The sequence below is a fragment of the Helianthus annuus genome, chromosome 16, assembly GCF_002127325.2.
Source record: "Helianthus annuus cultivar XRQ/B chromosome 16, HanXRQr2.0-SUNRISE, whole genome shotgun sequence".
NCBI classification, from domain to species: domain Eukaryota; kingdom Viridiplantae; phylum Streptophyta; class Magnoliopsida; order Asterales; family Asteraceae; genus Helianthus; species Helianthus annuus.
The window spans coordinates 105,439,597-105,463,195 of NC_035448.2; the positions used below are offsets into that span (position 1 = coordinate 105,439,597).

Consider the following 23,599-nt stretch of genomic DNA (forward strand, 5'->3'; position numbering starts at 1 on the left):
TCATGATAGCCTTCAGCTTTTCCCAAGTCAGCTCATAAGCTGCATCATTCCCGCGTTTGTTTCATTCGGCCGTCCACCAGTCTAAAGCTCGGGACTGGAAAACGCCTGTTGCATTTAGGGTACGGAGATTTTCAGGACAGCCGCTTTGGCGCAGAGTGACTTCAACCGAATCAAACCATTGAAACATGGCGGTAGGGCCATCTTCTCCGGTAAACGCTTTTGGTCCGCATGCCTTAAACTGTTTGAAGCTGAAAACAGTCTTGTTAGCATCTTTAGGAGCATCGGTTTGCGACTCCTCAGATGATTTGTTGACGTTTTCATACACCTCACTCACAGCTTTTGCCACTTGCTTGGCGATGATAGCAGCGAGACGCTTGTCTCTCTTTTTTTGGCGAGTAAGAGGGGTTCGGTGTCCAGATGACGACATGGTCTGCAACAGACATTGTTGTAGGTCTCAGACACAACAAATCGAATCTCACCTCACACGTCTACTACTTACTAAAGCTCAGGAACACGATAAGGCATGAATCACATAAACACATAGGCACAAAACCACAGATTCACGTAATCACAGAAGCACATAGAGCACAGAAGCACAGAAGCATAGAAGCACATAGAGCACAGAAGCACAGAAGCATAGAAGCATAGAAGCACATAAGCACATACGCATTTCAGCACGGATGTAGTCAGAATACAGAAACCTATCCTTCCAAGTTCGCATGTCGTTCGATTATAGTGATCGCGAATAGTATATCGAGTAGTATCGTATAGCCGTATAGCGTGTCGAGTAGTATAGCATAATCGTGTATCATAGCATAATATTGTCTAAAATTGCAGCGACTTGATAGCGTCTTGAGATAGAATAGCAACACGAGTCGTGAGTGTCGATCGAAGTGATAGTACAAATCGAATTATTTTCAAAATCAAAACACGTAAACAGACAAGTACACTTAAAACACATAAAATCAACGAGTTATCAGAGTTGTCAGTTGCGAGCTCATAATCGAAACACATAAAATTGAGGAATAGATTGTCTGCGGCTACTAGACATCGACTACCCAAAGCGATTCGATTATTCGCAGTGGACTTGTCGTCACTGTTTGACTTTCGGGTTCGTGTTGCTGCCTCGATTCTTGGGCATTCGACACGCATTCCCTAGGTCATACTTGTGAGTTCAGGTCGTTGGAGTCCGTCGAGGCTTTGGTGAGATAAATAAAAATCTGGAACAAGTTGTCAAGGTTAGGGTTTCACCCCTAGCTTAGCAACTTCTTCCTCGTTTTAGTAAAATTTGAGGAGGTATACATCAAAATATGGATTTCACTCCTGATTTGGTATAATTCTCCTCGTTTGTTATTGAAAATCATGAGGAAATCATTGATAAATTGATAATATCGGCATCGACCAAGCAATTTAGTCGAGAGTTTGCGGTTTTCACACCTACCCGACCAAATCGCTTGACTCTATTTGAAAATTCGAGTGCAGTGATAGTGAAAAGTAACAGGATATTATACATAAGCTTGGTCTGTTGGTTCCTAACTATAGTCTAGGTCTCTAAGACAACGGCCCGGACTAGGTCGTGTCTAGCCTAATTCCCTATAGTTATGGCTCTGATACCAATCTGTCACACCCCAACCGATGGCGGAATCATCGGGGCATGGCACTGAGCGAAACAGATTGTCCAGAAGTTTCCATAACAATTATTATCACTATTCAATTTATATAATACGTCCCATACCGTACCTCAAATAGCAAACAAATTATTACAGATAACATCAAGTCAAATATTCTGTTCCGACAACTCAGATTTTAATATAAAAATTGTTTAAATGCTTCTAGAGACTCGATCTGCAAGATCTACAGACAACTATGCTATAGACGCTTATTCTAAGCTCGCCTTCCTAGCAGATAAGCATCCTAATTGCCTGTCACATACGTTAAAATAAAGTCAATACATAAAATGTAAAGGTGAGCATACAAGTTTGATAATAGCATATAGAGTTCGAAATAGTTTACGCATAACCAGCACGTACATAGAGGAAAACGAAGCATGTTAATTATCGACATGGATCTATCGATACCAGTGACTGCGGGTTGACTGTCCGAGACAGTTCGTAATACATGATTACCACCGTAATCCATGCAAGTAATTGTCCTTAACAACCACCGTGTGAACGGGTGCTGAGTCCAAACTATAGTACTACGTCGTTAAGGCAGGTAGACAGCATTCCACGTGTAAACATAACAACAAGCATTCATTTAGTCACGTAATACATGTAGAACGGTTAGCGTTTAAATAATTGAGTAGTGTGTTCGATTGTGATTTAGATAAGTAACGTATGTAACACCCAAAAGTGCTAAAGCAAAAAGGGTTCGAGTAACGTATGTAACACCCAAAAGTGCATATCGATTCATTTGGCCCTAATTTTACATTTCTTAGTTTGTTTTTGCACTCATTTCATGTTTCCTTTTATTCATTTTTTTGCGCTATCTGAATTCGTTGGAGCAAAAGGGAAACTTTTTAGGACTGTTGACAAATTGGTTCTTGTTCAAGTTAAAATTGGGATATGCCACAAGTGGTGCACTCATGATGTAGCTCTTTCTTGGTGAGGTGTCTGGGAAGGCGAGCAACTGTCGGTTGTTTTCCTCTCCTTCGTTTCTTAGGTGGGTTGATACCTAGCCTCCTACTCACCTCGAGACGGGGGACTTGTTATCACTTCTCGGTTTTGATTGTTTCCAATGGGCTCTGCCAAAGGTAGGAGCATGGTATCTAGTGCTTCTGAAGGGGATGTTGGCTCCACCTCGTCAAATGGAGTGTGGCTATACCCCTTAGAAACTTCCACGAGTGTAAAGATGGCAAGCCTAGGTCTTCTGGGTATAACAGATTGATCGCGCATTTTCAGCAATTTCATTTTAAAGATAATCGTAAAGAATCCCTTCAGGATGCGCTTTACAAGGATTTAGACTTGTTTTCGAATGTTGGGGAAACCCTGCGGGTTTTTGGATATTGGTTGTATGGGAGGTTCATGAAGACACACACACTTAGTAGGGGGTGTCATCATCCTGATGGTGTTTTCATGTTCTATAGGAAATTCGGGTCTGATGAGGATTTTGTCGTGGGGATTCCAAGGCCCCAAGATCCTGGGATGGTTTTTGAGCTTAGCACCCCGCCGGGAGTGATGGGAGATGTCGCTCTCCTTGAACGTGTTTTCTCTCTTCCGGTTCGAACTGTTAAGAGCATCCCCCAAGCTGTCGTTTGGCATTTGCACAAGCTTTGACAGGTGCCATCCATAAAGTAGTAGCTTCTCCTAGGACTGTTGAAAGCTGGGTCAAACTCTTGCTCTTACCCCGTTGTACCCTTAAGGTGGTTAAGCCATCTTCCAGGCAAGAGCGAAGATCGGGTAATCGAAAGTCCTTGCAATGTGATAGTATTTTGCGGGCCATAGCTATGTGGAAGGAGGGCCCTGGTTTTGAGGTTTTAGTCAATTCCCTCCTTGCCGATAGTGGAGAAGGGGTCGTGCATGGGGGGGGGGAGGTACACCGGGAGATAGCTGTGGAGGTTAGCCCGAACATCAAGCAATGTCTCAGGAAAGTAAGTGATGGTCACTTCACTGCTGCAGTTAAGGTGTTGTGTTCCAGTGGGGTTGCTCCTCGGGGGGAATCTACCATGCAATCCCTTATAGACAAACACCCCTTCGTGCCGCCCCGAACCTCCCTTCAACCCCTCTTTCCCAACTTGCATTATCCGTGAATGAAGACTGCGTACACAAGTGTGTGAAATCTTTCCCGAAAGGGACATCTTGTGGTCGAGATGGCCTCCGGGCCCAACACCTGTTGGACGCTCTTAGCGGCGAGGGTCGGCGACTGCTTTGGGACTGCTTACTGCCATCACTGAAGTGGTTAACCTTTGGCTAGGGGGGTTATGTCCAAAGGTGCTCGCGGATTTTTTTGCTTCGGCCCCCCTAACCCCTTTGTTGAAGCCTGATAATGGAATTCGCCCCATTGCTGTGGGGGCAATTTGGAGAAGATTGGTCTCCAAAGTAGCCATGAAGAAAGTTGGGAAAGAACCTTTTAAGTACTTGGGGGACTACCAATTTGGGGTGGGGGTCCCCAATGGGGCAGAGGTAGTGCTACATAGTGCTAACAGGTTTCTTAATTCTTTTCATTCAGATGGCTCGCTGGCCATGCTTACGGTTGATTTTTCCAACGCTTTCAACTTAGTTGACCGTTCGGTTTTACTTCGCGAGGTCCATCGCTATTGCCCCTCCATATTCCCGTGGGTTCAATTTCTCTATGCTCAGCCTGCTAGGCTATACGTGGGGAATGACCGCATCGGGGCATTCACGGGGGTCTAGCAAAGGGATCCCTTGGGACCTTTGCTTTTTGCCCTAGCCTTACACCCCTTAGTGCTTATGGTGCAAGAAAACTGCAAACTCCCCTTCCATGCCTGGTACTTGGATGACGGAACGGTTACCGGGGACGCTGTTCAGGTTGCTAAAGCTCTTGACATTATCGGTTCGGAGGGTCCAGCCTTGGGGCTACAACTTAATATTAAAAAAACGGAGATATTTTGGCCGACATGCAACGGGGTGAAGGTTCGGCCAGGGCTTTTTCCCAGTGAGGTTGGGAGGCCGGAGAGAGGTGTCAAACTTCTAGGAGGGGCAGTCAGCCGTGATGCCAGTTTTATTAGTGGTCTAGCGGCTAAGAGGGCAACGCGAGCTGTTGACATTATGGGACACCTTTCCTTGTTGCGGGATCCTCAAAGCGAACTCCTCTTGCTTAGATCTTGTATGGGGGTTGAAAAGTTGCTATTTGGTTTGCGAACTTGCCAGCCCCCCTTTGTGGATGATGCTGTTTGTTGTTTTGATAAAGGTTTTCGGGAGGCAATAGAAGACATTGTCGTATGTGGGGGGCCATTTTTTGGTGAACTCCAGTGGCGGATCGCAACCTTGCCGATGCGGCTTGGTGGGTTGGGCCTTCTCTCGGCTCGGGATGTGTCTGCCTATGCCTTTGTGGCTTCCAGGTCTCAATCTTGGGAGTTGCAGGACCACATCTTACGTAACAGTGGGGTTGCTAACACTGACCCAGATTATGCCAGCGCCTTGGAACGCTTGCATGAATCTCTACCTGACTTTGATCTTGGCGGTTTCTCTAACAAGGACACCGCCCCCAAAAAGCCACAGAAAACTTTGGCGAATGCCCTTTGTTGTCGAATCGCACAATGTTTGGGAGAAGATTTCCATTTGTCCCCATGCCAGAAAGCCGTCATTGAATGCTTACAGAGGCCTCATGCTCAGGATTTTTTAACTGTTATTCCTATTGAAGGTCTGGGTCAACGTATGTCAGCGGTGGAGTACCGGTCAATCCTTAAGTATCGTCAGATGATCCCCATGTTCCCGAATGATGAAACTTGCCCAGTCTGCCGTAAAGAATGCCTGGATAAATACGGGGAACATGCGTTACACTGTAGAGAGTTGCCGGGGTTTAAGTATCGCCATGACTTTGTTCGAGACGCGTTAATGGATATTCTCAGACGAGCAGGGATCTTGGCAAAGAAAGAGGAACCGGTTAATTTTCTTATAGACCCGACGGAGGGGAGGTCCACCCTACGCCCAGCTGACGTGCTAGTTTTTGGTTGGGAGGGCGGGAAACATGCTTGTGTCGATCTCACAGGTGTATCCCCCCTAGCCAGGTTTCGGGAAAATGGGTTTGTGACGGGGCAAGCGGTACTGAAAGCAGAGTCAAAGAAAGTGGAAAAGCACGCGAAAGCTTGTGAGGATAATCAGCATGCCTTTGTCCCCCTGGCGTTTGACACGTTTGGCTCCTTGGCGTCGGAGGCAGTTCGGTTCTTGGCTAGAGTTCATCGTGTGGTCCACAGTAACTTTTCGACCCCTCAGGAGCGAGGCTTTATTTTTAGTAGACTAGGATTTTCTATTCAGAAGGGGATGGCGGCGCAATTTGTTGCTCGTCTACCTGCATGTAATTTGCCCTGGTGATTGGAATGAATTTAGTTTGATTATTGTTTGGCAATAAATATATATATATATATATATATATATATATATATATATATATATATATATATATATATATATATATATATATATATATATATATATATATATATATATATATATATATAGGCTAGGAGTTGGCCAGAAAGTCCAAATTTCCTAAAAAGTGTAAAAAGTCATAAAACACCATAATGTCAACCATAAAACACACCAAAAACCCACAAATAATATGATGAAGATTACTAAAACATCATGTATGTGGGTTTTGTGTTGTGTTTTAGATGTTAAGGCTCTGATTGTGGAATGACAAATATTATTGTGTTTTATGTTGTTTAGCATTGTGTGTTTTATATTCATAGTTCTACGATGGTGTGTTTGAAGTTTTTATGGACTATTAGAGTTTGAATATGGTGTTTTAATAATATTCATTCTATTATTTGTGAGTTTTAGGTGTGTTTTATGCCTGAAATTATTGTGTTTTATGACTTTTTACACTTTTTAGGAAAAACACACTTTCCGTAGGATCCCCACTCTAACTCTATATCTATATATATATAAGGGACCGCTAAAATGAAAACCACCAGTTGGACCAAATTTTTTTTTCATAAACGTAGATATGTGTATTATAAACACATTTGTAAAAAAAAATTTCAAAAAAAAAAAAAAAATGTCGTGTGTGTAGTTTTGAGCACCACAAGTTTGTTTTTACGGGTACCGTAAATTTTAAAATTTACGGTACCCGTAAAAACAAACTTGTGGTGCTCAAAAGTATACTCACGACATTTTTTTTACAAATGTGTTTATAATACACGCATCTACGTTTATGAAAAAAATTTTGGTCCAACTCGCCCCGGATCAAAAAGTTCTCATGATTCTTACAACTGGAGGTGGTTTTCATTTTAGCGGTCCCTTTTTTTTAAAGGAATTTTAGCGATCCCCTATATATATATATATATATATATATATACTACATTAATAAGCATATAGGAAGGACAAGAATGGTCATTTTCCACTTTACAAGTCTTTAAAGCATATTGTACAACCAATTAAAACACAAATGTTGAATCTGATAAACCAACAAAATTTTGGGCGGCCGCGTACATCAAAATTTTGGGCGGGCCAAACTTTGGCAGTTCAAAATTTTCATTGAAAATTCAAACTGCACTCACTTAAATCACGTGTATCTCTTTCTCTCTCCTTCATTCTCTCAAAACCCTAAAATCCATAGTCGCTCCCCTCTCCTCCTCTTTGCACATACAAGCCAGTACAAGCACACACGTTTTTGTGGAAATCAGAAGCATAAAGCTTTGGTGTGGTTGCAATCGATGGGAAAAAGATCGAGGTAGGTTTATTTTTTTCCTGCTGAATGTTTTCTATTGTTTGATGGAAAGGAATCCAACAAGGCATACTTAATCAAGGCTTATGCTTTTGCATTTCTTAGGTGTAACCGCTGGATTTCATATAGATCTGGTGGCGATGACTAGATTGATGAGGTTTTGGTTGGAATTCACGACTGGATGCTTAAGTTTAGGAAAACAAGGGTTTGGTAAGTCAAGCTTTCTATAACAACAAGGTAAGAACTAATACCAGTAAAATAATTTATTTTCTTTGATTTCAGGTATAATAAGGTTTTGGTTGCTGTTTTTCAGAAGTAGAAGGTGGAGGTGCTTCTAGGCCCCAACTGGTTAATATTTGATTAGTTTTTTAATGGGTGTCAAAAGCTTAATTGCTGACCATTTAAGTTTATATATATATTCGGTTTTGATTTCTAAAGGAATGTTTGGTTGGGACAGGGTCATGGGTTTCGAAGTGATCTATTTAAGATGGTTGCAGATATGAAGCCTGCATTTATCAGATTTCCAGGTTTACCTATACTATATAAGAAGATGAAGAGAGATAGGTTGAGATGGTTTCCGTGCTCTGGAACTTCAAAGAAGAAGAAGATGAAGATATGGGGATGGTTTCCATGCTCTGGAACCTCAAAGAAGATGAAGAGGTTTGCTGTGTAATTTGTTCCGAAAGCCTACTTGGTTTTTAGTTTTTTTTCTTTAAGTTACTCTTTACCATATAGTTTTTGTTCTTCACTCTTTACCATATAGTTTTTGTTCTTCATAATATTAGCTATCACCTATGAGCTTCAGAGGATGGAAAAAGGAAAAAGTGTTTCATAGAGAGTTGACTACTTGACTTGGTCAAGGTACGACATGTTTCATGGATTGTTTAAATGCTTTTATAGATTATTTTAAATTTGAATCTAGACAAGGCATTTATCTTTTAGATTTTTTGTTGTTTTAATTTAATTTGATTCTTGATACCACTTACAGTACCATTTTGGCTCCATTCTGTTGGGTTCTTAAGATTGCTTCTTAACATTGCTTATTCAGTTGATATCAATAAAATTCCACTCATGCTGGGAATTCTTTCTAAAGAGTAAGCATTTTATAAATGACTTGATTATATTATCTTTAACAAGTTAATTTATTAACCAAACAATGTTCCTTTTTGTGTTTGTTTTTTGTTCTTCATAATATTAGCTATCACCTGTAAATGAACCGAACGAACACGGACAGTCGTGTTCGTTCATTTAACTTTAAGCGAACACGAACATGAATATATAATCGATTTTTTTGTTCGTGTTAGTTCATTAAGAAAATGGACATGTTCGTGTTCGTTTATGGTCGGTCATTTGAACCGGAAATGGGGAGCTTAACAACGGTTGCTGCTGCTCACATGAGTTCCGGGAAGCTGTTGCTTCATGTATCTCGGAACTTAAACTCTTTTAACAAAATTGGAGCAACTTTTGTTGACGTTGTCCGTTTTTTAACGCTAGCTATAATCTCTTTCTCACCCTCTCCCTATCTACCTTTATTCATGATCCAGTGTATTTGTGCTTGTATATGCTAAATTGTGTTTTATGACTGATCATTTGTTTTTAAAGGATCGGTTTAAATTGGAATCTTCTAGATCTTCCGAATTTTGTGACTGAATTATGTAATCTGTTTCTGTTGAATAAGTACTGAATTTTGTGATATGGTGATCGAGGAGGCTTCAAGTGAATCGGATATTGATAATTTGTAGTTGATTAGTGAAGTTAGAGGCTAAGAGTGGTTCTGTGAATTAATTGGTGGTTTGCGTGTTAAAGCTATATAAGAACTTATGTATAGAAGAGATAGATTGAAAAGATGCAAAAATTCAAACTAGAGTTGTCAACCTTGACTGGTTATTCATATTTGTGCTCCTGGTTGCCCTGCTGAATGATCCATGCTCCAAACAATAAGCCATTTCTTTTAGTTACATGTGACTGATTGGTTATGTTTTTGTTTTGTTTTTCGGTGAAGTCGGTTATTGACAAGGAAATGAGAGGGGATTATTTGGGATCGATGGTTCAGGTTGTGCCACATATTACAGATGCTATTCAAGATTGGAACGAACGGGTCGCAGCTATACCTGTTGATGGAAAAGAAGGTCCACCTGATGTATGTGTCATTGAGTTGGGGGGTATAAGTTTTTTTTTTTGTGTTCATACATGTTTTTTTGGTTATTTTATTAAAAAAATTAATTTTTTTATTGTAGGAGATATTGAATCTATGTCGTTTATCAAAGCGCTTGGACAGTTCTCTTACTGCGTTGGTAAAATATATGCATATTCTTTGACTCATGAAGGATGAACAGAAAGTCAGAAACAAAAGTTTATAATTTATGTTGTATTTATTAGGTGCTGGAAACTTTTGACTTTTTTTCTTTTTGCAGGAGTCCGGATCAAAACCGGTGTCGGAAGAGGCGGGTTCGTGAAGGACATGTATGTAAAAGGGTTCACCATGCACACCATGAAATGGGCGTTTTGGATGATGGGTAACTACGGGTCGCACCTTGATGACAAATGGGACCCGAATGCGATCCCCATTATCTAAAACATAAACTACCGAGACATGGTGGCGGGAAATGTCACCATGGCGGCTAGATTGGAGGGGAGGTGATCCTTTTACGGGGATTTGTATATCGAATGTGACTATTGGAATGTCACAGTTTGCAAAGAAACCGATATGGAACTGTACCGATGTCGAGGGGGTGTCGAGTGATGTGACACCGCAGCCTTGTGCCGCGTTGCCACCGGTACAGGGTGGAAAAGCTTGTGATTTTCCGAAGGAGAAGTTGCCAGTTGAAGATGTTAAAGTTCATATGTGTTATTATAAACCAAACTACATTTGAAATGTAAACTTTTGATTTCAGTATGGCTTGGTATGAATGTATGTATACTTTTATTTCAACTTCATTTTAATCAAAATTTGAATTCAGATAAAGATGGTTGAAACTAAAATGTGATGAAGTACATATGATTATAAAATTCATTCAGAAAGCTACAAGTTAAATAATCAAACAATAGTTGCTTTGTACACAATTATTAACTTACATAATAGGTGAAATCTGCCTTATCTACCTTTCTTTTGTTGGGAGAAGGCAACTGCCATATATGTATTAGTTTCCTGTGATAAGGCATTTGTGTAATTCATGTCTACTTGAAAGGCATTTGTGATATTTATCTTCATTCCATACAACAGAAACATTAATTATAGTTACTAAAAGATTTTAAACATCAAAGTTTTTTTTAACTAAAATCCCATATCTTTACTGATTAGCCAATTTAAAGATTTTTGTTTGAATTTTGTATTGTATATTTAAACATCAAAGTTTTTTTAACTGAAATCTCATATCTTTACTCATTAATTATATTTTGGGTTGAACGTTTTAGCTTGTTAGAAAAAACAATCCAAGGCGAATTGGTTTGATTAATTTTGAGCTTTTGGTTGGCTTGGCGCAGCTCGGTTTGTTTACATCCTTATAAAACTCTTTAAATCCCCATGACAGGTTTTGAAGTACCTTAACCGAAAATTTAGATTTTAGTTATGACCTAACTGTACCGAACCTTCTCATGCACACCCTTAGAATTACTAACAAGTGTTGTGTTTTCCGTTGCATCGCGAATTCGGTTTTGATTACGGCTCAAAACCGAACCGCCCCGTACATAGCCCTAAACTCACAAACCTAAGTGATATGTTTCCCGCCGCATCGCGCGGGTAAACGACTAGTATATATATATATATATATATATATATATATATATATATATATATATATATATATATATATATATATATATATATATATATATATATATATATATATATATATATATATATAGGGGACCGCTAGAATGAGAACCACCCCGAGTTGTAAGAACCACGAGAACCACACCATTCGGGTCGCCGTTCACCACGATTTTTTTTTACAACTAGATGTGTGTATTATAAACACATCCGTAAAAAAAAATTTTAAACGCCGCGCCCGAGGGGGTAGTTTTTTACACCACAAGTTTGGTGTTTTTATTTTTTTCTTTTTTCTTTTTTTTACACCAAACTTGTGGTGTAAAAAACTACCCCCTCGGGCGCGGCGTTTAAAATTTTTTTTTACGGATGTGTTTATAATACACACATCTAGTTGTAAAAAACAATCGTGGTAAACGGCGACCCGGATGGTGTGGTTCTCGCGGTTCTTACAACTCGGGGTGGTTCTTGTAGGATCGTTTCGCGACCTAAATGAGTCGATCAGAGGCGTTTTCGTCAATTACAGGTGCGGAAAACAAGTAATTAACGTAGGAATAGCTTGCGATTCAATTTAAACTCTTTCTGTATTGATTTGACAGCAATTACAATCAGTTCTCGATCCGGCAGCACTTCGGTACGAGATTCAACACCCACAAACTGAAACCGCTCCAAGGCTATTTATAGGCCTTTGGGATCGCTTATTGGACAGGCCCAATAAGCGATCCAGACATGTGACACATGAGCGGTTCTACACTTGTTCATTCGAGCGGTCCATGTTAACTGTCCGTTCGAGCGGTCCAAACACTAATGGGCCTAATGAGCGATCCAACAAGCCTAATTCTATACAATCTCACAATTTCTCGTATTTCGTGCCCAGATCTAACATCCTAAGTCTATGACTCGATACAAGACGGAATCAGCAGATGTAGTGCACCAACGGACTCCCCCTCAGATGTTGATGGAGTCGACTATCGAGTCACAACAATGCTATGTCTTCACATCTTCATTCTTGATCAGTCTTTGGGCTTCTCTCTCTCTATCTTCAGACTCCCCCTCTCGATTTACTGGTATTCCTTTGTTCTTTAGTAACATCTTCAGGATCGTTGTCTGGCTTTCCGTCTAACAGCTTCTCATCTTATCCTGCATAAGCTCTACCTCAAAGTAAACTTCTTTTACATATATATTTCAAACATACAACCCTGCACCAATTCAGACTCTCTTTCAAAACAAACACAGATTTTGATGAACCACTTGAAAATATGACGTTTTTCTTATCAAAACAAACACAAACACCCAAACCAATTGTTCATCATGTTTAGCACTTCGAATTTTGAAAATCAGCTTTTCAATATCAGTCGTCTAAAATCTTTTTGACTTTTTCAAAAATTTATGCTAAAACACACTGAAAATCTTTTTGGATTTTTGAATAAAAGAAAATTGAAATGCAATAACAGAAAATATTTACAGACAATATTTTTGTGAGCTCGTGCAAGAGGATCATATCAGTTTTTGAGACATATCATTAACACCGTTAAGCTTTAAACATTCTCAGTTCTAAACAATTTACCTAGATTGTCAGTATGTTTGTCCACTTAAATTTTCACACATACTTCAATTGATTCGAGATACGATATTAATGTTTTAGAGACTTAAACTTAATTGTGTATCACTCCACTTGAATATACTCCTGTATCCAGATCCCAAATATTCAGTCTTACAGGTGAGTATACCACAGATGATATCTGTAAAGGGGTAGATGCGAAACCGTGAGAGCTCAGGTCAGAACTTCCGTTCAGCAGAGAGATGACGGCTCGACTTTTGGTGGGTCCCCTTTAGAGGATCTTTTTTACAACAGCAAAGATTATCAATTTTATTGTTTAACCAATTTGCTGAGGGCGGCGCTTATGTTTCAAAGCTTTAGCAGAAAGTATTATCCGGGGACTAGGTCAGAACTTCCATTCAGCAGAAGTCCCGGGATAATACCTCAGATATCACTGAGTATAAAGACCTAGTATCTCAGAATACGGGACCTTTCAAACAAGATTTCGGGGGTTACCCATATATTCAAGAATAGTTACCCACGAATCAAGCAAGTTTGATTTAGGTTTATATCTCGTTTCAATTTACTAAATGTGCGAAAATCTACTGACACATCCGGAGTAAGATCGTTTATCACATTTAAACTTTACAATTCTTTAGCGTGTCGTGATAGTCCACTGATGTACTATCATTTCCTCTTTTATGCAACGTAACTCATTTTTCAGTTTTATCATGTTTTTGTTTTTTTTTCAAATTTTCTGATGTTTTTGGATTTTCTAAAAATTCTTACTCCCCCTAAAATTCAAATACATCTAATGAAAATTTAAAAACAAACTATACAAAATATGACAACTGAGATCGAATCACTTCAAATCGCCATTCACTAGGCATAAACAATCAGAACTCCCCCTATCAACAAACTATTTTCCCATTTAGATTTCAAAACACTTAAGTTTGTTTTAATCAAAATGGTTTTTCCGGAAAATAAGTTTGATTGATTTTACCAATTGTAGGTTACCTTTTGTAGGTTTAACAAACATGTGTTCGGGGATGTGGTTCATCATCTTGTCTATCGACCAAAGTAGGAAAATACAAGTACAACTTAATGTCCTTGATTATCCATATGCAATCAAAATATCTCATCACTTGGAAAAATAATCATCAAACATAAACAAACCTCATTTACCGTTTGTATGAATGACGTTACCGAATTAAATTCAAGAAAGATGCCGATTCATGCTCCACGCTTACCAACCTGGGAGCTCCGGCAAGTCCTGAGACTTATTGTTCGAAGTATGTACCATCCCAGTCACAAACCAGGGATGGTTCAACCTTTTCTTTTGTTGTTTTCTTCTCATAAAATTCCTTAACCCCTTTGACTTTTCGATCAATCATCTTGCCAAAGATGTGTTTTACCTTGGGGTTAAAGACCTTCTCAGCATCAAATTCCTGTTCATCATGATAAAATTGGTTAGAAATTTCAACTTTACCAATTTTCTTTTTATAATTCTCAGCCCGAAGTAATGGAAACTCCTCATCATTAACAATCGGAACTGATTTTTCAACTTTTACATCACCTTCACATTTTGAAACAATTTGTGGTTCAACTGACTTTGTGGAATCAGTTTCATCGCCTGAAGATAGCTCCTCTGATTTCAACCTATCAGAATCATCGCTAGAGCTTTCACCAATACTCTTAACAACCCATTTCTGGTTGTCAGATTTTGCTCTTTTCTTGTAAAACTTGTTCGAACTTTCACCAATTTCAAAAATAGAATCTTTAAACAGTTTTGTTCTATCAAGTGGTGATTCGAACGCAAACACCTTTTCTGAGATTTTGCGAAAAACTCCCTGTTTTGATTGTATCGCCTGAGAACAATCTTTGGCGATATGTCCAACGTTGTTGCACTTGAAACAGGTTCTCGAGTCCTTCTTTTGTTCAGCTACCTTCTTCAACTCAGCTTGTTTCTTTTTCAGAAATTCCCTGTTTGTTTCCCTCCAGAAACTTGTCTTTTCTTCTTCATCGGTTGATGTACCTGAAACAAATGACATTTTTGATTTAAAATCACGAACATATTTTTCATTTTTCTGTTTTTCTGTAGGAGTAAAACCTAATCCTTTCTTTTTGAAATTACTGTTATGGTTTGATCTCTTTTGGAAATCTGAACCAGAACCGTAATTCTTTTTCTTGTTTAATCTCTGTTGAACTCTTGAGGTGTAAGGTTTAGGTTTTTCATTAAGACATAAGTCTTTTATTTCAGAAATATTAATTTCTGTGAGTTTGAAAACCTTTTTTATCAATTCAGTTTTGACACCTCTTATTGGAAATTCATCATCAGAATATAATTTGTCAGAATCATTCAAAGTATAAGCAACTTTAAACAATCCATCATCCAAATTAGATTTTGACAACAAAACTTTCTATCATAAACTAATTTGCCCTGTTTTTCTGTTTGACACCGTGTGCTTGACCCAGACTTTGACTCTTCAACATCATCACTCTCTAACACATGATCCACGACTTTCTTCATCAATTGAGATTGTTGATCAGTGTCAGATGATGTAAACACAACATCAATATTTTCTGGAAGATTTACTGACGACTCTGACTCTCACTGTAAATTTGTGGCCTTTTTGACTCTTTCATCGTTTGGATATCTGGGCAAATATCCATTTTCCAGCGGGGGTGGACACTTATTGTAACTGACACCTTTCTTCTTACCAGATGAAGCCTTTTCAGTGTCCTTTTTCTGATCACTCTTCTTCTTGTCAGCAATCTTTTCACCAGCATCAACTCCAGCTGCATTCTCTTCAGTTACATCATCCTCTTCCCATACCTTCATGCTCTCAACAGTCGGATAAATCCTATCAATCACATAGGAAGTACATGAGTAACTTTTCAACAAACGATTTACTCTTTCAGTTTCAATTCGTTGCAGCTCAAGCTTCTGTTCTAAAGCAGCACATTTTTCAATATAGTTGTTTACAACCTTTTGTTTTGTCATAAATGCTCCCTGAAGTGTCTTCATAGCAACAGCTTGCTCTTCACTAGTTTGATTGTACTGATTCATTGTCTTGTTCAGCACATCATAAGACTCCTTCAGACTGTTCAAGTTGTAAATTAAAGTGCTATTCTGCTTTTTCACAGCTTCGCAATTTTCACACTTTACAGGAAATTCTTTTGCATCAACACCTTCATCAACCTTGAACTTAGATACTTCTTTCACAATTTGTCTTTTTACCACCGGCACTTCTTCATCATCACTACTCACCGGCGTCTTGATCTTCTTCTTTTTCTTCTTAACTTTTTCGTCTTCGCTATCACTCTTAGCAAGTAACTTCATATCTTCTCTGTATTTTCTCGCCCAATACTCTGTATCATCATCACTATCATCTACAATCTTTGCTGTAAATGCACTGTAAGCTGTGGTTTGATCAGAAATGTAATCATCCCAAATAAACTTTTCCCAGCTAAAACCCTCTGGTAACCTCTCATCATTTTGATCAATTATAAAAGCACTACCATCCCTTCTTTTTCCACAATCATAACTGCTCACACAAGCTCTCTTTCCAGAATCTTCAATCACATCTCTTCCATGCGCAGTCTGAGCTTGATGTTTTTGTTGTTGAGATGATTGACCAACTTGGTGATAGATGGCTTTGCGATAGTAATCGTTGTTGTTGTTGAACGGATTTTGAGCTCCACTTGCTTCTCGGTTTGTGCACTCCCTCTTGAAGTGTCCTTTTTCCCTGCACCGAAAACAAGTGACTTTAGATTTGTCAAAACCTAAAGTAGAAACATTTGCATCACGAAGATCATCTCTCCCCGTGATCTGTTTGAATTTCTCAGCTCTCCGTAAAACACTAGCCAGACACCACTTTATATCCATCAGCTTCATCTCTTCTGCATCTATCTGGTCGTAATCTTCTTTAGTTAACCTTGGATTGCCGATACGACCTGCAACAAAACAAGTGTAAGATTCCAAAACCATTCCTAGTAAAGACATTTGATTTTTGGTCATTTCCTCAGAATAATCTTGATCATTCTCAAGATTCAATACAATGTTGCACTGTAATCTTCTCCCGTTTTTAGTTGCAGAGATGTTTGGATCAAAAGATGAAAATGGAGTGAAACTGGTTTTGCTGTTTGACCCGGATGATGGACTTTCAGATGAACTTTTGGCACTCATACCAGTCACAATCTTTGGAGATAAATTTGATGATTTCTCATTTACCCCAGCTTTATAATATAACCCGATGTCTTGTTCCCCATCGAAATCTTTCATTCTAATCACTTTCCGTTGTTCCATCTCTTGAGCTTCGATCTTTTCGATGAACTTACTGAGCGTCAGATTGCTAAAACCTTTCTTGTTTCTGAGCATCATCAGATATGTACCCCAACTCTCATATGGCAACGCATCAGCAAGTTTTTCAATCAACTCCTCATTACTCTTCTCAATACTCAATCTTTTCATATTAGCAAGCAGATTACAATATCGTTCAATAATTTCTCTCGTACTCTCATTTTTCAACCCTCTGAATAAATCGAACTCTTTCTTTAGAAGTGATTTCTTGCTTTTGACCATCTCCTCACTTCCTCTAAACTTCGAACGTAACGCTTTCCAGATTGAATACGAAGTTCCATTATGCTGTAGAAGAACCATGATATCTTCCTTTACTGCCTGTTGAAGAAGGCTAAGCATCATTTTCTCATCTTTATACTTTTTCCGAGCATCAGCAGTAAGATCTTTGATTGGAACGGGTTCTTCATCATCGTTCAATGGTCGAACATACTTTGTTTCTACACATTCCCAAGCGTCAAGATAATTCGCTTGCACCCAATTTTTAAACCGACCTTCCCAACCTTTATATTCTTCAATGTTCATTAGTTTGGGAGGCTTTTGCATCGTCCCTGTTTCGTTTTCTAGCATTGTGGTTTGAATAGCAGTGATTGGGGTACTTGGAGTAGCGAATGCATTATAAAAGTCCTCGTCCATTTTCAAATTTTCGAAAAAAAATCAATAATCAGCCTTAAAAGCGAAACGGAGTGCCAAGTGAACACAAAAGCGAACTAATCAGATCAATAAGTGGATCAGAATATCAATTGGACACAAAAGCGGACCAATGGAATCAGATGACGGACCGGATGGGTCAAATACGGGAACCAGAATACAATTTGGTCAAATAAGCGAACCGGGTTTGTTCAAATGAGCGGTCCAGACTTTAATTCTTCCAATCGAGCGGACCAAAGATGATGCTATACGAGCGGTTCAACAGTGTATAAATGAGCGGACCAGATACGTTCAGAAAAGCGGTCCAATAGTATGCCAGATAAGCGGTCCAACCACTTTAACCCTTTGAGCGAACTGACAAGATAATTTGGAGCGATCCAGGTCACCCAACCGAATAAGCAAACCAGAAATATAATGGACACAAGAGCGGTCCAAGCAATGATGGGCCTAATGAGCGATCCAACAAGCCTAATTCTATACAATCTCACAATTTCTCGTATTTCGTGCCCAGATCTAACATCCTAAGTCTATGACTCGATACAAGACGGAATCAGCAGATGTAGTGCACCACAGTTCTCATTTTAGCGCAATTCTATATATATATATATATATAAAGGGATAATATATCTAGATAGTTGAAGGGGTATGGTCCCAAAAAGTCGCGCAAACCTCATAACAGGTTGCACGTGAGACCATACTCCTTAGCATAACAACTTGATCATAACAGCCTCGCGCAGCTGACGTCACATTATGACTTAGCCCCGCGCGAGAAAGAGCACATAATGAACTCGGATAGCAACACTTAGTATAAAAACAATGGTATAAGTGAACACACTAACCCCGCGCGGGTTAGTTGCCACCAAACAAAATCCTCTCCATAGGAAGACGCGCTGTTACCTACAGAGGTACACAGGGTACAAGTGGCAGTAAAAAGAGCCAATGAGCGTCCAGCAGGCTCTGTTCAATCGTGCGCCACGATCTTCTGACGATAAGTACACAAGGACGCCTACATGGCACCAATCAAGAGACGGGGACAACTGTCCCACGATCCCCACTTGTCTGCTGATGACAGAAGGGACAACAAGGCCGACAACAATGACACGTGGCTCCAATCAAGGTGCGCCAGCACCGACGAGCATCTAGAAGCCACTAAGCAGTCGAGGCCAGCGAGGCAAAGAGCATATTCGTTGTTGTCCGTTTCTGGCCCAAGGCCCATCAGCCCACAACCTCTTTACACCTCTCCGGCTATAAATAGAGACCTTACTTCACAGGTTAAGGATTCTATTCTCTCGGCTCTTACTCTTAACTACTTAATTACTCTCAAAGCAATCGCTTATTCTCACGCCGGAGCCCGGTTAAGAGGGAAACCCCCACATTCCCCTCTTAACGAGTAACGGTGTTCTGTTTTGCAGGTTGATTAACCAGTCGGAGCTCAAATACCTCAAAGAAGATTAACCACTATGATAGGAACATAAACCCCTCTAATTAATACCTTAATTAGAACCCGTGTTTCTTCATTGGCGCCCACCGATTTTTTCTATAACCACCCTCATCTTCTTTATTTGAGCCTTTGACATCTTTTCATCCTTCGACTATGACTGGTCAAGGAATCTTTCCAGAGTTCGGCTTCGGAGCCAACTCTAACACGGCCTTGGGTGAAGGAGTCCAAAACCTCCAAGCCCAAGTCGAAGAAATAGGTGAAGTCGAGATCACCAACACGGGGGGTCAGCGCGGGAGCGTTACCCGTATCACACAAATGGTTACCCCAGGTAACAACGGCGAAGGACCGTCCAACCCAGCGCCACCTCAAAATGTATCTGCATTACTTGGCTTACCAGAGGGCGAAACCCCAGCCTCGTGGTATGCCAAGAACATCGCCACTATCAATGCAGCATACCAATCGCTCATCGCGCAGCAGGCGGTTTTGACGGCAGAACCGTCCTTGGTCACCCCTCCGAGTCAGGGGATACGCCAAATGCCACCACCAGCCAACATACAAGGCAGAACCAACAGGCCTCCCCCTACAAGACGTTTAAGCGTACAAGACACGCGCGATACAAGAGGGGAAACGGATAGTTACTACGAGTATCCGTCGAACCTTCAACGAGGCCCTGTTCACAGCCGGCTTACGCCGCGGAACATGAACAATGAATGGGAGGAAACCGACCCATATGATCCTACATGGGAAGGAGATGAAGAGTCATCAGTCTTTAATCGTTTACCAAAAAACCATGAATACTATAAGCCAAGACAACACATTGGCTATACAGAAGAGGCTGAACGAGATTTCCGCCTGGCATACAGACCAGCGGAAGCTGCGGAACACTCCAAGTTTATCCCGAAAATCGCACTCGCACCACTCTCACGAGAGAAGCTACCCCCAACCGTTGGGAAATTCAATGGGTTGACTGACCCAGACGACCACGTCAGAACATTCACGAGTGTGGGCTGCATGGGAGGTTGGAACATGCCCATGTGGTGCCACCTGTTCATTCAAACGCTTACCGGAGCGGCTCGCGCCTGGTTTGACAGCCTTCCGCCCGGGAAGATTAAGTCATGGACAGATTTCAAGACGCAGTTCTTAAGCTACTTTAGCCAACAACGTCGCTATCAGCGTGATACGGCGGAAGTAGAAGATATATGGCGAAGGGATGGTGAAGGTCTGGAGGACTTCATCACGCGTTTCAACAAGGAATGTTTAGAGATTGGCGGCGTCAGTGAGCAACTCATGCGCTGCCACTTCAAGAAGGCTATACGCTGTGATAGCCTCATTAGAACCATCACAGGCAAAGATGGGATGCCAAAAGAGTGGGATAAGCTGATGGAAGCAGCGAAGATCGTCGCGCAAACCGAGGAATCCCTTGCTGGTGGAAAGGGTTATTATTCCGAGGATCGATTCTCAAGAGCAAACGAGAGGCCGCGCGACAACAATAACAAGCGCAACAAATACAAAAACAACGATTGGAAGTCTGAAAGACCCAGAGGCCGTGACGACAGGCCACGTTACAGAGAAGATGCGCGAGATACGATTGACCGAATCGGTTACAAGAAAGCAATCAGAGACGACAACCGTGACAAACACTGGACTCCGCTCACAAAAACTCCAAAGGAGGTATTGATGACGGAGAATGTCGATTTCAAGGCGCCAAGGCCAATGACAAACAAGAAAGGGCAAGACCCTAACTTGTACTGCGATTTTCACAAAGACTCGGGGCATTTGACCGATGACTGCTACAGTTTGCGCCAGGAAATCGAAAGAGCGCTCAAAAGCGGCAAGCTAAGCCATTTAGTGAAGAATGTGCGCAAGGACACCCGTCAGCTCCAGCGTCACGATGAAGGCAGCCACAAAAAAGTGAGACGGCTAGAGACTCACATGGTCAACGGACCAAGATACACCGCGAGAGAAAAAGGCAAACGACCCTACGAGCCTTCTTGGCAAGAACAGCAAGTCATATTCCCAGTAGTGCGCGGCGGTCCTCGCGCTACACGACCCGTCGTCATTACTGGTATAATTGGTCACTATGAAACAGAGTACATCTTCATCGACCCAGGAAGCACAGCCGACATCATCTACGAACAATGTTTCAATCAATTCGATGAAGAAGACAAAGCGAGACTCGAGCCAGTCGATTATCCTTTGTCCGGCTTTTGCAATGAAATGGTCTTCCCTCTCGGCCAAATCAGTTTCCCTGTCACACTATGTGACGGGAAACATTCAAGAACAACAAATGTGAACTTTATGGTAATGCCAGTGAAATCAAGGCATGATGTGCTTCTTGGAAGGGAAACACAAGGCGAACTAAACATGGTGACTTCAACACCTCATTCTGCCATAGGTTTTCCTACCAAGACAGGCGTCGCAATCATATACGCCAAGAAAGAAGTGATGTCAACTGAAGAGCTGCGCCCAACAAAAGCGGCGAAGGTCTCTACGACCGAGCCAGAAAAATGGGTCCTAAACCGCAAATACCCAGAGCAGACAGTGACAATTGGCCACGCCATTTCATCAGACATCAGAAAACATTTAAAGCAACTGCTGTTCCGCAACATGGATATATTTGCCTGGACTCCGTCAGACATGACCGGCGTCCCGCGCAACATAACTGAGCATTGCTTAAACACGTACCCTTCTGTAGAACCAAAAGTCCAGCGAAGGCGCAGCCTAGGCGCGGATAAGACAAAAGCGATGAATGAGCAAGTATGTGAGTTGCTCAAGGCTGGAATCCTGAGAGAGGTAAGATACCAAAGCTGGGTCGCGAACCCTGTGATGGTAGAAAAATCAAATGGCGGATGGCGCATGTGCGTAGATTACACTGATCTCAACAAGGCGTGCCCAAAGGATTGCTATTCCTTGCCTGAGATCGATAAAAAAATTGATTCTCTCGCGCCATACCGATGGAAGTGCTTTCTGGATTGCTATAAAGGATACCATCAAGTGCAGATGAAGCTAGAAGATGAAGACAAGACAGCATTCAGAACAGACCTTGGAATCTTCTGCTACACAAAGATGCCTTTTGGTCTGAAGAACGCAGGCGCGACTTATCAACGCTTGATGGACAAAACCTTCGCAGGTGACATCGGAAAGCACATTGAGGTTTATATCGATGATCTAGTGGTGAAAAGTCCCGAGGAGGACCAAATGTTAGAAGACATCGAAAAAACGTTCAACTCATTGCGCAGCGTAAATATGAAGCTAAATCCAGCCAAGTGTTCCTTTGGCATGGAAGAAGGGAAGTTTCTGGGCTTCATTGTCACAAACGGCGGTTTCAAGGTGAACCCAGAGAAGGTACAAGCTATAGAACGAATGCCCTCGCCAAGGAACATCAAGGAAATGCAACGACTAGCCGGCCGGCTGGCCGCGCTAAATCGATTTCTTTCCAATCACGCCGCAAAGTCGTATCCCTTCATTAGCACGTTGCGCAACTGTGTGAAGAAGCAAGAGTTCAAATGGACCCCGGAAGCCGAAACAGCTTTTCAACAAATGAAAGCGTGTCTGATCGAACTCCCTACGCTGACGGCACCGTTTGAAAAAGAGCCCCTTGTGCTGTACTTGTCCTCCTCGGATAAGGCAGTAGGGTCAGTATTGTTGGTAGACAGGAACGGCGTGCAAACCCCGATCTATTACGTCAGCAGGATACTCACAGACCCAGAAACAAGATATTCCACAATGGAAAAGCTGGTTCTTGCGCTACTACACGCCTCCCGAAGATTGCGCCGATACTTCACAGGCCATGTGATAACTGTGCTTACCAATTTCCACATTGGCACTATACTTCAGAAGCCTGAGACATCAGGCAGATTGGCAAAATGGGCCATTGAACTGGGCGGCCATAACATCTTGTATAGGCCACGCCCAGCCATTAAGGGGCAGGTCCTCGCCGACTTCATCACAGAAGTGCCGGCTGATAAAATCAAGGAGTGTGAGATGGTAGAGACGCCCAAGGAAAACACAGCAGAGGAGATTTGGATGCTTTACACTGACGGGGCATCAAATGAAGATGGCGCGGGAGCAGGTTTACGTCTAGTGAGCCCAGAAAAGCACGAGTTTACTTACGCCATTAAGCTCGACTTCAAGAACACCAACAATGAAGCTGAGTATGAGGCTTTTCTGGCAGGCTTACGCCTCGCCATCAAGATGGGAGCAAAAAACTTGCGCGCACATGTGGATTCACTCCTGATAGCCAGTCAAGTAAATGGCATATACGACGCGAAGGGTGAAGTCATGGCTTTATATCTGGAACAAGCGAAAGAATTGCTCCAACAATTCAAAACCCACGAAGTCATACATATCAATCGCCCAGAAAACAAGCCCGCAGATGCCCTGAGCAAGCTCGCCTCGACCTCCTTTCAACATCTAGCCAAGGATGTAAGGATAGAGGTACTCAAAAACCCATCGGTTTTACTGCGCCAAGTTAACGTAATCGAAACAGGGCAG

General features: G+C 41.3%; 1 protein-coding gene and 1 long non-coding RNA gene across 2 annotated transcripts; both read left to right on the forward strand.

Moving 5' to 3' along the window:
• Positions 1-7,255: 7,255 nt before the first annotated feature.
• LOC118488368 lies at positions 7,256-7,696 on the forward strand. The gene is made up of 3 exons (XR_004884399.1): positions 7,256-7,353; positions 7,453-7,557; positions 7,630-7,696. It is a non-coding gene; the product is annotated as an uncharacterized LOC118488368 (long non-coding RNA).
• A 1,518-nt stretch (positions 7,697-9,214) lies between these two features.
• LOC110918020 (CTP synthase-like) lies at positions 9,215-10,243 on the forward strand. The gene is made up of 3 exons (XM_022162414.2): positions 9,215-9,487; positions 9,585-9,641; positions 9,762-10,243. Exons 1-3 carry the CDS (start codon positions 9,323-9,325, stop codon positions 9,801-9,803), a joined length of 264 nt encoding a protein of 87 aa, XP_022018106.1. The 5' UTR covers positions 9,215-9,322; the 3' UTR covers positions 9,804-10,243.
• Positions 10,244-23,599: the final 13,356 nt, after the last annotated feature.

Coding starts and splice junctions, on each gene's coding strand:
- LOC110918020 (XM_022162414.2), top strand. CDS start 9,323: ATGTTTTTGTTTTGTTTTTCGGTGAAGTCGGTTATTGACAAGGAAATG. Junction 9,488..9,584: donor GAAAAGAAGGTCCACCTGAT/GTATGTGTCATT, acceptor TTTTTATTGTAG/GAGATATTGAATCTATGTCG. Junction 9,642..9,761: donor ACAGTTCTCTTACTGCGTTG/GTAAAATATATG, acceptor TTCTTTTTGCAG/GAGTCCGGATCAAAACCGGT.